At 43.6% G+C, this 16,624-nt stretch overlaps 1 protein-coding gene across 1 annotated transcript in view; it reads right to left on the bottom strand.

Annotated features, from left to right (window-relative positions):
• Positions 1-16,624, bottom strand: part of LOC126416257 (beclin-1-like protein) — a 48,875-nt gene that overhangs the window by 17,751 nt on the left and 14,500 nt on the right. The window contains exons 4-5 of the mRNA XM_050083887.1: positions 10,389-10,446; positions 9,693-9,880 (exon numbers count right to left, since the gene is read on the bottom strand). Coding sequence (XP_049939844.1) covers positions 9,693-9,880; positions 10,389-10,446 — 246 coding nt within the window. The remainder of the gene's footprint in view (positions 1-9,692; positions 9,881-10,388; positions 10,447-16,624) is intronic.

Consider the following 16,624-nt stretch of genomic DNA (forward strand, 5'->3'; position numbering starts at 1 on the left):
GGGAGAGGGGGCAGGTGGGGGGGAGAGGGGGCAGGGGGGGGAGAGGGGGCAGGGGGGGGGAGAGGGGGCAGGGGGGGGAGAGGGGGCAGGGGGGGGAGAGGGGGCAGGGGGGGGAGAGGGGGCAGGGGGGGAGGGAGATTTATATATATATATATATATATATATAAAACGTTTTTGAAAATGAGCTAAGCATTCCTAGACCCTTAAAAAGGCTTCTGTAAAATGAGCTAAGCATTCCTAGACCCTTAAAAAGGCTTCTGTAAGATGTGCAGTAATCTACTTTACACAATACTCAATATTCTGCTTGTTGTTGCTGTTTCTGTTGTTGTTACCTTCAGCTTCCATGCTACTCTATGGAGTTCAAGACAAATCATCTATGAATAACTACTGCACCCCACACCCATCTGGTCATGCTGACTGTACTCGTCTCTTGGTCTCCCTCTGCAATTTTTATCACCCACGCTGCCTTCCAGTGCTAAACTGACAATTCCTTGATGTCACAAACTATTTCCTATCAACTGATCCCTTATTTTAATCAAGTTATGCCATAAAATTGTTTTTGCGAGTTATATTCAATACCTCCTCATTGTTTAGGCAATCTATCCATCCAATCTTCAGCATTCTTCTGTAGGACCACAATTCAAAAGCTTCTATACTCTTCTTGTCTGAACTGTTTATTGCCCACATTTCACTTCTGTACAAGGCTACACTCCAGAAAAATGCCTTCAGGAAACACTTCCTAACAGTTGAATTTAATGTTAACAAATTTCTCTTCTTCAAAAACACTTTCCTGGCCACTGACATCCTACAGTTTATATCCTCTCTACTTTGGCAATCATAAGTTATTTTACTAACTAAATAACACACTGTATCTACTACTCTCAGTGTCGTATTTCCTAATCTATTTCTTTTAGCATCACTTGATTTAATATGAGAGTGAGTCAAATGAAAACCTTAAATTTATAATAACAAATCCAAATTTCGCACCGTTATCCTGTAAGTTGGTAAGCGTGCTACAAACAGCGTGCAGAATGGCCTGTAGGTGGCAGCATAGTGCAGATGCACACATACCATCGCAGTATCAGTATAAAGATGGTCCCGCACTTGCGACTTGCACCAGGGAAGAACAGCGTTCTGTTATTCGGTTTTTGCTTAGTGAAGGTGTGAAACCTACTGGAATTCATCGACGAATGAAGGTTCAGTAAGGTGATGCATGTTTGCTACAGTAGCAAGTCTATGAATGGACTAGGAAGTATGCAAATGGTGTGACTTCAGTGGAAGATGCTCCTCATCCAGGTCAGACACAACGAGTTGTGACTCCACAGAACATTGCTGCAGTTGAAGCCATGGTGAAGGAAAAACCACCGAGTGACACTGTCATGAGTCAGCACACCACAATGTGCATGATGTGCTCCAGTTTCACAAAGTGTCTGCAAGATGGGTGCCACGACAGCTGACTCCTAAAATGAGAGAACGATGTGTTGATGCTTGTGAAGAACTTCTTCGGCACTTTGTATGAGAAGGTGATGGTTTCCTTGCAAGAATCTTTACTGGGGATGAAACCTGGGTTCACTTCCACCAACCGGAAACGAAGAGAGTGAGCAAGGAATGGTGCCATTCCTCATCACCAAAACGAAAGAAGTTTCGAACAGAACCATCAGCAGGGAAGGTTATGTTAACTCTCTCTTGGGATGAAAAGGCGTCATTTTGGAGCATTACATGCCTAGAGGGACCACTGTTACCAGTGCATCATACACAGATCTCCTAAAAACTCATGGGCAGCCTGCAATCAAATCAAAGTGACGTGGATTGCTGACAGCTGGTGTCCTTTTGTAACATGACAATGCAAGGCCCCACACTGCCCATACAACAGTTGCAACAATCACAGACCTGCATTTTGAGTGTCTTCATCATCCACCACACTCACCAGACCTTGCCCCAAGTGATTTCCATATATTTGGACCACTCAAAGACACAATGGGAAGAAAGACGTTCCGTTCTGATGAAGAGGTATGCCATGCGGTGCATGAGTGGTTGTGTGGACTACCAAAAGAATTTTTTTCTAAAGGAATTTATACACTTTGTAGGCACTGAAGGACTTGCATTGAGCATGGGGGAGATTATGTTGAAAAGTGATACAGCTTTGTATGACTACTGCATAATAAATAATATTTAAAAAAATATTTACGGTTTTCATTTGACTCACCCTCGTAACTACATCCCTTGCCCTTTAGTTAATTTTCATATCTAACATCCTCCTTTCAAGACACTGTCCATTCCATTCAACTGCACTTCTAAGTTCTTTACTGTGTGACAAAACAACAATGTTGTCAGCAAACCACAAAGTTTTTATTTCTTCTCCCTGAACTTTAACTCTGCTTCCAACAGACTGAATAACATTGGGGATAGGCTTCTACTGAATAAATACTATTTAGTTTAGTTGCACTACCTTAGAAAATAATTTCATGAGACAATAAGGAGTGAGAATATTCAGAATAAGCTTACACTCTTGTTTATGGGCAAATACAAAGAGAGAAGCCAAACTCAGTTTCTAGATTAGTATATTAATGTCTTAACTCAATCTCAACTTTTTATACAAGTGTATCCACAGAAAGTTTGGACAGTCTTTAATTTACTGTACGACCATTACTGCTAACTGCTGATGCTAAAAAGTCATTTTCACTATTTTGAAATCACATCATATTAGTCTCTGTGAGTTTATAACTAAAGCTTTTAGCTGTGAAGTAAACTATTCGCACACCTGTTCACCTAAGCACAAGAGACAAAAAAATTAGTCATCCCTAAGAGAAGCCATGCTAAAACTGTGTAATGCCACCTATAGCTTTGATAATGGTCTCAATTTGATGGAAAAGAGCGTTCATAACTTTGTTCAGGTATACCACGTGCTGCTGAAGCCACTCACTGATAATTAGAGCACGTAAAAATACCAAATTGTGAGGATGTTATATGTACCAAATAGGTCCACACATTTTCTACTGGATTATGATCAGAAGATTTAGTGGGTCAGTCAAGGTATAATAGAGTGCCTGTGTGTTAGACAAATCACGATTGTATGTGTGCAATATACGAAAATCGCTGTTGTGGAAGGGAGTGTCCACAGCATACTCATCGTGAAGATGTAGAAGAAAGGACAATACCTGGTCACCAAGAATGTTGAAATAAACTTCAGAGTACAAAAAACACCCCTAAAAATCAAAGAACCATCTTACTGGCCTGAACTGCACCTCACTCTGGTGGTCTTCAGACACTGCATCACTTTAAAAGACGCAAAATCACATCTCATCTGACAACACAACAAGTTTCCAGTAAGCTACAGTCCAGCTTCTGTGTTGTTTGGCCAATTGAAGACATGCCACTGTAAGCAATTACCATTTGTAACTTAATAAAGCTACCATCAATCCAAATGTTGATTTGAAGACCACAGTGCATTACTAGGGAGGTGTTATGCCCTTGCCACCAAACTCTGAACTGGTTTATCAAGCCAGTTACTGGTAGCCCAGCAGTTTAACATGGCCTTCAAACCACAGTGATACTTCGAATTTTTCACATTAACAAACACTGCTAAAGGTAAGTCACAAATAAAAATTCTAGGACTGGCTGGGGCTCAAATCTATACTGTGGAACTTAACAATTGAGTTACGAAGCCACTAGCCCAACTCCAAATATGCCTTGCATGCAATTCACTTCTCTGTGTTCACTCAGAAACTGGTTGTGACGTACCTGCATTCACAGCCAACAACAATTACTATTTGTTAAGACTTAAGCTATTAACTGGAAAATGAACTGCTCACCTCCTGTGTCCCTAAGCCGCCACACAAAAAATTAGGCATCCTTAGGATAAATCATGCTAAAACTGTGTAATACTACCTCTAGCTTTGATAACGGCCTCATTTTGTGGCACTCATCTGTGGTCCTCTCGGTTAGGATATTTTTTACAGCCACTGTTCTTATGCTGTGTTATATGGCTGCAATGGTACACTGTTCCTTGTACACACATTGGACAGTCCATGCTGATACACCAAAAAATTGCGCAACTTCATTCACAGTGTGGTTATCGCCATGCCCAGCATGATAGATCCTCTCTCTCTCTCTCGTGATCTATACTGCTCTGAAGTGAACAGTGTGCTATTTTATGAGAGGAAACCAATATTTTGTCTGGTGTGCTTGTCTGAGATATGTCCGGTAATGCAGAGTCATGGCCTTTGATTAGGAAGTCATCAACAGGCATCATAGTTTATGAACTACCCCTTAAGACTATTAGAAGACAATTTATGTACGTTAAGGAGTGACCGATCCTTGTGGAATCTGACTTGGATCTGACATGTTCTGTGGGACCCAAGCACATCTCATGAACCATTCTCACAGCTTTACTTCTGGCAATACATCTCCCAACTTCCAAGCTTCACAGAAGTTCTTCTGGAGAATGTGCACAACTAGTACTTCTGGGAGAAACGAAATTGTGGAGACAAGGCTTAGCCAAAGACTGGAGGAGTGTTTCACTTTAGTGCACCGTACTGCAGGGTGAAAAGTACGTTCTGGATTCTGAGGTTAATTTTACATCTGCGACAGAATCTATCAATGAGCCCTGCACTTTCTATTAGGAAGATTTTGGCTATGCACAGGGGTGACACTACTGAATATATAATTTTTCACCCAAATTGTGTGTTTTCCTCAATTCTAAAAGATCACCCTGACCCCCTCATCCCCTCCCTCTCCTCTCTGTCGTCTTTAAAGCCAAAGGACTACAAAACAAAGAGTGATTTAAAATGGAGGTGACTTTTTTGTAAAAAAGAAAAACTAATAAAATTAGAGAAATTAAACCCTCATCAAACAGGAAAGTAAACTGCAGACTATGAGATGATATTTAAAAATTAAGGAGATGCAACGGATTGTATAAGATACTGGATGCTTGTATAACTGACAGTTGCTCATGTTAGATTTGTGTACACCTGTAACATGCAAAAATACAGGGTGTTTCAAAAATGACCGGTATATTTGAAACGGCAATAAAAACTAAACGAGCAGCGATAGAAATACACCATTTGTTGCAATATGCTTGGGACAACAGTACATTTTCAGGCAGACAAACTTTCGAAATTATAGTAGTTACAATTTTCAACAACAGATGGCGCTGCGGTCTGGGAAACTCTATAGTACGATATTTTCCACATATCCACCATGCGTAGCAATAATATGGCGTAGTCTCTGAATGAAATTACCCGAAACCTTTGACAACGTGTCTGGCGGAATAGCTTCACATGCAGATGAGATGTACTGCTTCAGCTGTTCAATTGTTTCTGGATTCTGGCAGTACACCTGGTCTTTCAAGTGTCCCCACAGAAAGAAGTCACAGGGGTTCATGTCTGGCGAATAGGGAGGCCAATCCACGCCGCCTCCTGTATGTTTCGGATAGCCCAAAGCAATCACACGATCATCGAAATATTCATTCAGGAAATTAAAGACGTCGGCCGTGCGATGTGGCCGGGCACCATCTTGCATAAACCACGAGGTGTTCGCAGTGTCGTCTAAGGCAGTTTGTACCGCCACAAATTCACGAAGAATGTCCAGATAGCGTGATGCAGTAATCATTTCGGATCTGAAAAATGGGCCAATGATTCCTTTGGAAGAAATGGCGGCCCAGACCAGTACTTTTTGAGGATGCAGGGACGATGGGACTGCAACATGGGGCTTTTCGGTTCCCCATATGTGCCAGTTCTGTTTATTGACGAAGCCGTCCAGGTAAAAATAAGCTTCGTCAGCAAACCAAATGCTGCCCACATGCATATTGCCGTCATCAATCCTGTGCACTATATCATTAGCGAATGTCTCTCGTGCAGCAATGGTAGCGGCGCTGAGGGTTTGCCGCGTTTGAATTTTGTATGGATAGAGGTGCAAACTCTGGCGCATGAGACGATACGTGGACGTTGGCGTCATTTGGACCGCAGCTGCAACACGGCGAATGGAAACCCGAGGCCGCTGTTGGATCACCTGCTGCACTAGCTGCGCGTTGCCCTCTGTGGTTGCCGTACGCGGTCGCACTACCTTTCCAGCACGTTCATCCGTCACGTTCCCAGTCCGTTGAAATTTTTCAAACAGATCCTTTATTGTATCGCTTTTCGGTCCTTTGGTTACATTAAACCTCCGTTGAAAACTTCGTCTTGTTGCAACAACACTGTGTTCTAGGCGGTGGAATTCCAACACCAGAAAAATCCTCTGTTCTAAGGAATAAACCATGTTGTCTACAGCACACTTGCATGTTGTGAACAGCACACGCTTACAGCAGAAAGACGACGTACAGAATGGCGCACCCACAGACTGCGTTGTCGTCTATATCTTTCACATCACTTGCAGCACCATCTGTTGTTGAAAATTGTAACTACTGTAATTTCGAAAGTTTGTCCGCCTGAAAATGTACTGTTGCCCCCAAGCATATTGCAACAAACGGTGTATTTCTATCGCTGCTCGTTTAGTTTTTATTGCCGTTTCAAATATACCGGTCATTTTTGAAACACCCTGTATGTATGCTATATTTCTTAGTGTCTTCATGTATATTTTAATTTTAGTTATAACTGCTAATAATTATCTATTTGACAGCAAGGAACCTCCCTTCAAGCTAATGTAAAGGCACTGGGTATCTGCTGCATACAACTGTTCACCATAATTATTTCGACATATACTATTTCTTACACATTTTATGCTAATATGTAGGTGACCTCAAGTTGGTTGCTTGATCGAATATGGCTGCTCATAAATACACATTACCGTCTCTTTTGATGGCTTTATAATGTCACTCTTTAAATAAAAATGTGATTCAGATGAAAACTTTGGAAGTGCAATAAAATTCCTAAAATATTTACAATCTATTTCACAGCTCTGGCAAGAGTTATCTTTGTGTTTCAACAAGTGACCAACAGCTGGCAGCCTATTGTCGGCTCAGAGAAAAGGAAGCCGTGTCAGTGCATAGATCCCCACCACATTGTCGGCTAGCACCTTGCTGGTGTAGTGACCTGTAATATGCATTACAGTACAGTGATTTGTGTATGTCCCTGAAGCAAGTGTATGAGTGGTGTTAAGGAGATGTAATCTCTGTGAAAGATGCACTATGCTTAGGTCATGCATACTGTGTAGTGATGAATGAAAACAATGATGCAGTGTAAGAGCTTTTGAAGGAAAACAGGCCTATTACTGTAAATGAAATAGCCATTATATAGGATATTTGTGATGGTTCAGCACACATACCCTCCACGGTATGCTGTGATTCAATTTAGTGTCCACAAGACGTGTGCCATATCAGTTGATAGCTGAATTGAAAGGTCATCACTGTGATGCCTACGAGGAACTTTTTCATTTTCATCAAAGGTAACATATTTCTGAACAGTTTTTCCAGGAGGTAAAACCTGACCACTGTATCATCAACGTAAAATGAAAAGACCTTGCATGAGAGAGTACTACTCTTCATCAAAGCTAAAATAATTATGCACTCAATCACGGGCAGGAAAAGTCATGCCCACTTCTGTCATGCAAAAGGAGTAATTTTGGAGTATTATATGGAAATGGGATTAATAGTGACCAGCAATTCATATTCAAATCAGCCATAAAATCACTTCTGTTCTGCAGTCAAGAGTAAACAACAAGGGCTTGTGACTGCAGGTGTTTAGTTGCAATTTGACAGTGCTCGTCTCCAACAAACAGCTAATTCAAGCATAAAAACAATAAGGGATATGTCTGGAACACCCACTTGCACACCAGACATCACTCTAAGTAACTTTCATGTGTTTGGACAGCTCCAGAACTGCAGGGTGGCAAGCATTTTAAAAGCAATAAAGAGGAGAAAATCATGATGGATGAGTGGCTACATTTTCAAACCACAAAGTATCCACAGAGTTCAAATGTAGTGGAATAATGATTATATCTCTGTAATTTTCCTTTATTGCATTATTATATCATAATAAATAAAGTTTTCATTTGAATCACCCTTGTAAAATGTAGCTGTGCAGCACTGTTTACAGAAAATATTTTAAATCTTGAGTGGCTGACCACAATGATACTGAAAGCATGGTGCCATATTTTACAATGTAAATTATATTTTACAAAACTAATTGAGGTGTGCAATTTCAGAACCACTACATAATTTGAATCTACTTTTACTGGACTCTGGAATGTGAAGGATTTCTTGGTACCTGCGCTATGTCTGTGGGCACCTTGTTGAATACTTTTTCATCAGAGTACAAAACTTTGCCCTGGATCTTGGACAGCAATGAAAAGTAAAAGAGGACAGAATTTCCGTGTCATGTTATGATTCTGAAACAGTTCACCTTGAACTGATTCTTAATGTCAGCCATATGAGTCTATGAATCTGAAGTCACTTGAAGAGGCTTGTATAAACAGATACAACTATACACAAAGTAAAGTTATTACTCTGAGTAACACTTGATGTGAGGTATAACCACAGTTGATTCATCAACGAATGAGATAATGAATGTCTTCTGTCTGTAAAGTACTGATGCTGCAATGTGCGTAGTATAATGAGTTTGGAGCACTAGAAGTCTGAAATATGTCTGTAACCCTCTGGTAGTGAACACAACTGTACAGGAAGTGTATGTAGCAAGTCTATGCATTGTATAACATGAAAGTGAATAACAGACAGTGTGCAAATTTTGGCTCGTATGAGTACTGGGTGATTGATATTAGTTATATTGGTGAAATGTATAACAATAAGATACAAGACAAAGCAAGAGTTTATATGGTAACAAGCACTGACACGTGTTATTATTACATACCGGTTGCAAAAACAGGACAACTTGTAGGCAACCTATAAACGCTTTTGTTCTGAAAACAAATTCTTTTTTACTCATACTAAAGTGATATTGGAACCGCAGTGTGTCAAATCTGTTTTTGTCACCCATGAATAGAAATTTCCTGTTGATAATTACTCAGAGATAATGCAAGTTTATGACTGATCATGGCCCTCTGGTCTGGAGGCAAGTCGATGGTCTATACCTCAGGTCAATTCTGTGATAAGACCAGCCGTATATTCCTTGGTCTTTGTTTCATTGAAGACTTATGAAGTTACCTTGCTAAGATTAGGTGTGGATTATGCACTGGAAATGGGGAAGTATGTGCGGAGTACCCATGTGGTCCCGCCCCCCCCCCCCCCCCCCTGCATTCCTCAGTAGAAAGAAATACTAGCATCAGATGAAACAATTATTCTACAGACCAAATATCAAATACAGACTGAGAATTTTAAAATATTAGTTGCTGCAGTATTTGAAGCCAAGTCTCAGAGCTCACGTCTCTCATAGAAAACAGTCATTACACATAATACTAGGGACTGAGAGTTGCCTGAAATCCAAAACGCTGAGTAGGGCAAGTCCAACATCTACAAAATTGTCTGTATTAAAAGGAGGCAACAATTTATTGGCTCAAAAGCAGTTTAGAGACAGAGAGTACAATATTTTATTGTAATTCCAACTAAAAAAAAATTTAAAAATAAATAAATATCATATGACCTTTTTCAAGATATTTCATCTCCTTAAGAGGGTAGTAGTCTTCACCTGTTTAAAAATAATCCAACTTCTATGACTGGCAACACAATTTCAGTATGTTCAAAACACATACGCTAAATTAAAAATATTCTAGCAGCTACTTTATTGTGTAGGGCAATAGTTTACCTGTGATACTCGTCCTCCATAAGGAAGTGTTCTCTACGATGCCTTATGTACTCCCTCCAATAACGCTCTTCTTCACGATCAAGCCTCTCTGTCTCACGCTCTTGTTCAGCCAAAGCTGCTCGTACTTTGCGTTCTTGCTCTTGCAGATCTTCAAGACTCTCCATCAACTGCCCCTCTTCTGCTTTCAGCTGTAAAATGATTCTCTTTTGGATATTTTGATCTTAATGTAGAAAATGTTAGAATGAAGACACAGAACCCACAATACACAACTACAGACAGACAACATACACATGTACAACACCCCCCCCCCCCCCCCCTCCTTTCCCCTTTTTGGTCATAAAGTCAACACCATGATAAAATGACCACTCTGAACTACTAAAATGTACTAACCTACACATACATGGGCATTAAGAAACAAATGCACAGGACCACAACTCACTCTCCTGTAACCAGATTGAGGAATGAATATGTTCATGGATGATAGAGAAGTGGGATCTCTCTCTCTCTCTCTCTCTCTCTCTCTCTCTCTCTCTCTCACACACACACACACACACACACACACACAGGAAGATTACAAAATTTCAAATACAGTGGTTCCATATATAAACAACACAGATACACCTTTCGATAACACATGCTAAGTAACATATTTGAATAAAAAGAAAGGAACACATCAATCAAATAGGAAAGACTCACTGCTTCTAGTTCTTTTTCCAATTCATCTAAGTTCTGTTCTTCATCTTCAGCCTCCAACCTGAAAATAAACATGATCCTTTAATTTTTACTGCCATGTAACAACAGTCTTAAGTACAATATATAAGTCTAGATGAAAAGCATGCTTAAATGTACGAAGCAGTTGAGGGAATGACTTGAAATCACTTACACACTACACCAAGGAAACATCATCAAAAAATCTTGAACTACCGAAGTGGGAACTTTACAGCCCTTGGAAAACAGAAATAATGAAACTAACATTTAATGTCAATTATGTTCTACATTTAAGCTTGGCTTTAACTACTTTGTTATGCAATTGTGTAAACAAGTTGGAGATATTCTTAAATTATTATGCAAGTAAAATAAATCTGATTTAGTAATGTGAGGCAATAACATAATAAATAACTATTACTATGAGTCATTTGGCTGGTTGGTTTAAAAGGGGGGGGGGGGGGTTGGGGGGGGGGGGGGGGGGGGAGAGGGCAAACTGCGAGGTCATCAGTCCCTTGTTCCCCATAAAATAATTACACAAGGGGGGAGGGGGCGGGGAGATGGACGGCACAATAACAGGTGAACGGAAGAACCAGAAGACTAACAAAAGGACAACCAACACTACGACGGACAAAACAGGAAAAGAAAACCACAGAGAGAAGCAAGAAACACGTAGAAGGGGTAAAAACAAGAGAGCAGATGACCATGGCTGGCCGACCACAAGAATAAAAAGGAAAAGCCCGCCACTCTGCGACACATTAAAACATCCACCCTAAAGGATTAGAGTGGAGAACACAAAGGGACAAAGGACATGCACTACAACTTTTATAGAATGATAAAACCCACCATCACGTATAAAACGTAAAACTAAATTAGCCGATGAGGCGTTGTCAGCTAAAATTAATAGAAACGAGTCTGGTAACTGAAGAGTCTGTTGCAGGGCAGCCAAAGGAGGACAGTGCACCACGATATGGACCACTTTCATGCAGGTGCCGCACGGACACTGAGGTGGGTCGTCATGGCGCAAGAGGTAGCTGTGCGCCACGCAAGCACGGCCGATGTCGAGCCGGCAGAGAACCACTGAGTACCTGCAGCAGGCCCGCATGGAGGACTGCCACACATTTGTAGTCTTCTTAATGGCACACAGTTTGTTGTGCGTGCCGAGGTTATGCCATTTTGCCTCCTAAAGCTGCAAAGCCTTGCAGACTAGTACTGAATGCAGGTCAGTTGCAGAGAAACCGATCTCCATTAAGTGGTTTCCGTGTAGCCTGTTTGGCCGGCCTGTCAGCAAGTTCGTTGCCTAGAATTCTGGCATGACCTTGGATCCAGACAAACACCACTGAACAACTGGACCGATCCGGGCCATAGATGGACTCCTGGATGGTCACTACAAAGGATGACGAGGGTAGCACTGGTAGATAGCTCGTAGGCTGCTCACGGAGTCAGTACACAGAAGAAACGGCTCCCCAGGGCTTGAACGGATGTGCTCAAGAGCACAAGATATAGCCACCAGCTCAGCAGTGAAAACACTGCAGCCAGCGGGCAAGGAATTCTGTTCAATATGTCCTCCTTGGACATAAGCGAAGCCGACGTGAGCCTCAGCCATCGAGCCGTCGGTGTAAACCACTTTGTGGCCTCAGTACATGTCAAGAATCAAGAGGAAGTTGTAGTGGAGAGTCACGGGGTTAACTGAGTCCTTAGGGCCATGCGAAAGGTCTAGCCGAAGCCATGGCCTATGTATACACCATGGAGGCATACGTGAATGGACCTCAAGTATAGGTGGTAAAGGCAAGGACTCCAGTTCGGAAAGAAGGGATTGGACACAAACTGCAATTGGAAGCTCAGACTTGGGCCGCCGATGTGGGAGACGAACCGCCATTGGTGGGAAAAGGAGACGGTGATTCGGATGTGCAGAACTACGAATGTGTGCAAACATAACTGGCCGGCAGTTGTGCATGCCTAACCTGCAATGGAGGGACTCCAGCCTCCACAAGGACACTGGTCCAGACTCATCCTAAAAGCTCCTGTTGCTAGACAAATGCCACAGTGGTCCACTGGGTTGAGTGAACGCAATGCTCAGGGTGCCACCAAACCATAAACCAGACAAGGTCTCTGTAGAGCTGCAGCAGCGTAGAGCGATCGGCACCCCAGTTGGTGTTGCTCAGGCATTGAAGGGCATTGAGGTGCTGCCAGCACTTCCACTTCAGCTGACGAAGGTGAGGAAGCCATGTCAATCTGATCCTAAGGATCAATGTGTCTCCACTATAGTGAGTGGATCATCATTCAGGTAAAGTTCTGGTTCTGGATGAATGGTATGACGATGACAGAAGCGCATAACACACAACTTTGTGGCCAAAAACTGGAAACCAAGATCTAGAGCCCATGACTGCGCCTTGTGGATGGCTCCCTGTAGGCACTGCTCAGCAACACCAGTACTGGTGGAGCAGTAAAAAATGCAGAAGTCGTCTGCATACAGAGAAGGTGAGATGGATGGCCCTATAGCTGCTCCTAGACCATTAATAGCCACTAAAAATATAGAGACACTCAATACAGAGCCCTGCGGAATCCATTCTCCTGGATACAGAAAGTACGAAGCAACAGGAAATTTTGGATAAAAATCAGGAGCGGACCTCGGAGACCCCACTCTTATAATGTGGCAAGGATATCATGTCGCCAGGTCATGTCATACGCTCTTTGTAAAAAAAGACGGCAACCAGGTGTTGGGTGTCTGGAAAAGGCTGTTCGTATGGCAGACTCGAGGGACACAAAATTATCGGTGGTAGAGCAACCCTGGCAGAAGCCGCCCTGACATCGAGCCAGTAAGCCATGTGGCTCCAGAACCCGACCCAACTGCCGACACACCATACGTCCCAGCAGCTTAAAAAGAATGTTGGTCAGGCTGATGCACTGATACCTATCCACATCAAGCAGGTTTCTACCGGGTTTGAGCACCAGAATAATGGTGCTTTCCCGCCACTGTGATGGAATGATGGCATCATACCAGATCTGGTTGAAGATGATGAGGAGATGTTGCTTGTAGTCAGATGAGAGATGTTTTATCATCTGACTGTGGATCCGATCTGGCCCAGTGCAAGAGCACTCAGGAGCTCCCACTCTGTAAATGGGGCATTATAGGATTCACTGAGGCGTATAGTGAATGAGAGGACTTTCCCTTCCAGCCACCATTTGAGAGTGCAAAAGGCCGGGGGGTAATTCTCCAATGCAGAGGGGCGAGCATAGTGTTCAGCAAAGTGCTTGGCAATTGCGTTTGCATCAGTAGATAACACGCCATGTATGTTAACACCAGGAACACCTGTTGGGGTCTGGTACCCGAAAACATGTTTGATCTATGCCCAGACTTGGGAAGGGACATATGGCACCCAATAGTCGAGACGTATCTCTCCCAACACTCCTGCTTCCGTGGTTTGATAAGCAGACTGAGTTTAGGACATAAACCAAACTCCACCTGACACTCTATTACAGTTGCTATGGTCCCTGCAATAGCCACAGAGGGTAGAGGCCTGCATTTCCGGGAACCAGGTTTCCTGGAGGGCAATGCAGAAAGCAGGTGTAAAGTGTAACAGTTGCTGTAGGTGGTGGAAAAAAACGCCGCAATTCCACTGGAGGATGACATCATAAGACTGGGAAGGTATGGAACATTCAATGAGGCAGTTTACACCTCAAGCTCACCTGCTGCCACAGACTTTTTGCCTGAGGGTCTGGCGAGATCTAGGTCCTCAGCAGGTGCCAGAATCTCCATCTCATCTGCAGAAGCAGAGCTTATAGGTAGTGGTGGTGTGGGTGCCACCGCAATTCCCTTGGCCTTGGGGACGTTCTTGCTGGATTTCTCTCACTGCTCCTTGGGTTTCCTTGGCTGGGAGGACTTCACTCATTCAGTCTCCAAGACTGATGACGAGCGTGAATCCCAACGACCAGCTGCTTTTGGGCTCTTCAGCCACTGGCAGGTGTCATCTTTCCCACTAGCAGAAACCAGGGAAGGGAGTGAACCAAGGGACCCCTTCCTAGTGAGATGAGCCGAAGAAGACTTATGATTATCCATCTCAGAAGTAGGGACTGATATCCCCAATGGTTTGGGGTGGGGGGGGGGGGGAGGGGGGGGGTGTGTTGCTCCTGAAATAGGTGGCGTAGGAGCAACAGGGAGGGAAGTGCCCTCCACTGTCAAGGGGGCAGGCATAGTCTTCTGGTTCTGAGAGGCAACAGGAATGTAAGGAAATGATCGAGCGACAGCTGTTCTCATAGCGGCGGTGTAAGAGGAGGTCATAACCACAGGATGTAGGTGCTCAAATGTCCTCTTAGCCTCAGTGTAGGTCGATCGGTCCAGGGTCTTATATTCCATGATTTTCCTCCCTTTAAGTAAAAACCTGCAGTCTGGTGAGCAAGATGAATGATACTCTCTGCAGCTGACACAGATGGGAGGCAGGGCACAAGGAGTTTTGGGATGTGATGGACGTCCACAATCTCTACATGTGACACTGGAAGAACAGCAGGAAGACATATGGCCGAACTTCCAGCACTTAAAGCACTGCATCGGGGGAGGTATATATGGCTTCACAGCGGTAGACCATCACCTTGACCTTCTTGGACAATGTGTCGCCCTCGAAGGCCAAGATGAAGGCACCGGTGGCAACCTGATTATCCCTCGGACTCCAATGGACGTGCCGGACGAAATTAACACCTTGCCGCTCTAAATTCACATGCAGCTCATTGTGAGACTGCAAAAGAGGGTTCCTGTGGAATATAAAACCCTGGACCATATTTAAGATCTTACAGGGCATGATGGTAACAGAAACATCCCCCAACTTGTCACAAGCGAGTAATGCCCGTGCCTGGGCAGAGGATGCTGTTTTATCAAGACTTACCTAGAGCGCATTTTCGACAAGCTCTCCACCTCCCCAAATGGTCCACAAAAAACTGATGCTTCATGGACATGAAGGCTTCCCCATCAACTTTCGTACATCTGAGGAAACTGGGCGAATAAGCTTCACTGCCATTCTTAGGCTGGCGTTCCTCCCATGGTGTGGCCAGGGAGGGGGACGATTTGGGGTTATCTTTCTTACCATTGAAGTTAGACTTTGCCCACTTAGAGACTGCTGGCGGCAGACCACCAGCAAGGTTCAAAATGGTTCAAATGGCTCTGAGCACTATGGGACTGAACTGCTGAGGTCATTAGTCCCCTAGAACTTAGAACTAGTTAAACCCAACTAACCTAAGGACATCACAAACATCCATGCCCGAGGCAGGATTCGAACCTGCGACCGTAGCGGTCTTGCGGTTCCAGACTGCAGTGCCTTTAACCGCACGGCCACTTCGGCCGGCACCAGCAAGGGATGACATACTATGCTTCATGGCATGTCATCCGCCCTGATGCCACCCATTCCAACCAGGGGCCCTCCCCACAGGCACCACCCAGCAGCAGCAAAGGCCGCCTAGCAGGATGGCCATTGCTGGGAGTCCCAATGCCCCAGGGTGATGGGCAACTCCTTGGCATACGTGGGGAGTTAACGGTGCAAGTATCAGAAGAGTGATCCCTGTGTAGTCAGGGGGCCACAACCAACAGGGTACATGGTGACCCCACCACACAACGGACTGGCTACCATGATGGATATGAGGTGCAAAGAATTCCATGGTCATCGTCAGCGCCGAAAACGACACTGCATAGTGGGTGGAGGAAAATGCATCCAGGAAGGTGTCCTCACCCAAGAGATGGAGGATGAACGGGACTGCAATGCCTCAATGAGAAAGTGGGACACAATGCACCATGTAAAGCACCCTTTCCCAATTGGCTAGCTTTTCATGAAAATTTAGAAGGATGGAGGTCAAACCCTACAGGGGACCATATTTATCCATTTACACTCATGAGGTACTGAATTAGAAATAATTACAAATAATTACTATGTTGAATGGAGAACATTGGCAGCACGGAGAATGGAATAATTCAGGCTGTCAAAACTGTCTAGGATGTCACTGGACCTTCTACTGGGAATGTGAATGACAGTGGAGTACAGGACAGACAGACATGCAATTTCAGCTCATTTAATCACAAATGCCCAACACATGGTAAACTCAATGTATGAAATCCAAGCAGGTCACTTGGCTTCTTGTGTACTACATTTTCAAGGGCGTATCAGATGTTCCTCAGTCAAGGGAAGCTGCCGCCATCAGTGTCAATTTATAGAGCTAAAATGTGTTAGTGACAGTAATTACCA

This window comes from Schistocerca serialis, chromosome 8 (assembly GCF_023864345.2).
Source record: "Schistocerca serialis cubense isolate TAMUIC-IGC-003099 chromosome 8, iqSchSeri2.2, whole genome shotgun sequence".
In the NCBI taxonomy this organism is placed as follows: domain Eukaryota; kingdom Metazoa; phylum Arthropoda; class Insecta; order Orthoptera; family Acrididae; genus Schistocerca; species Schistocerca serialis.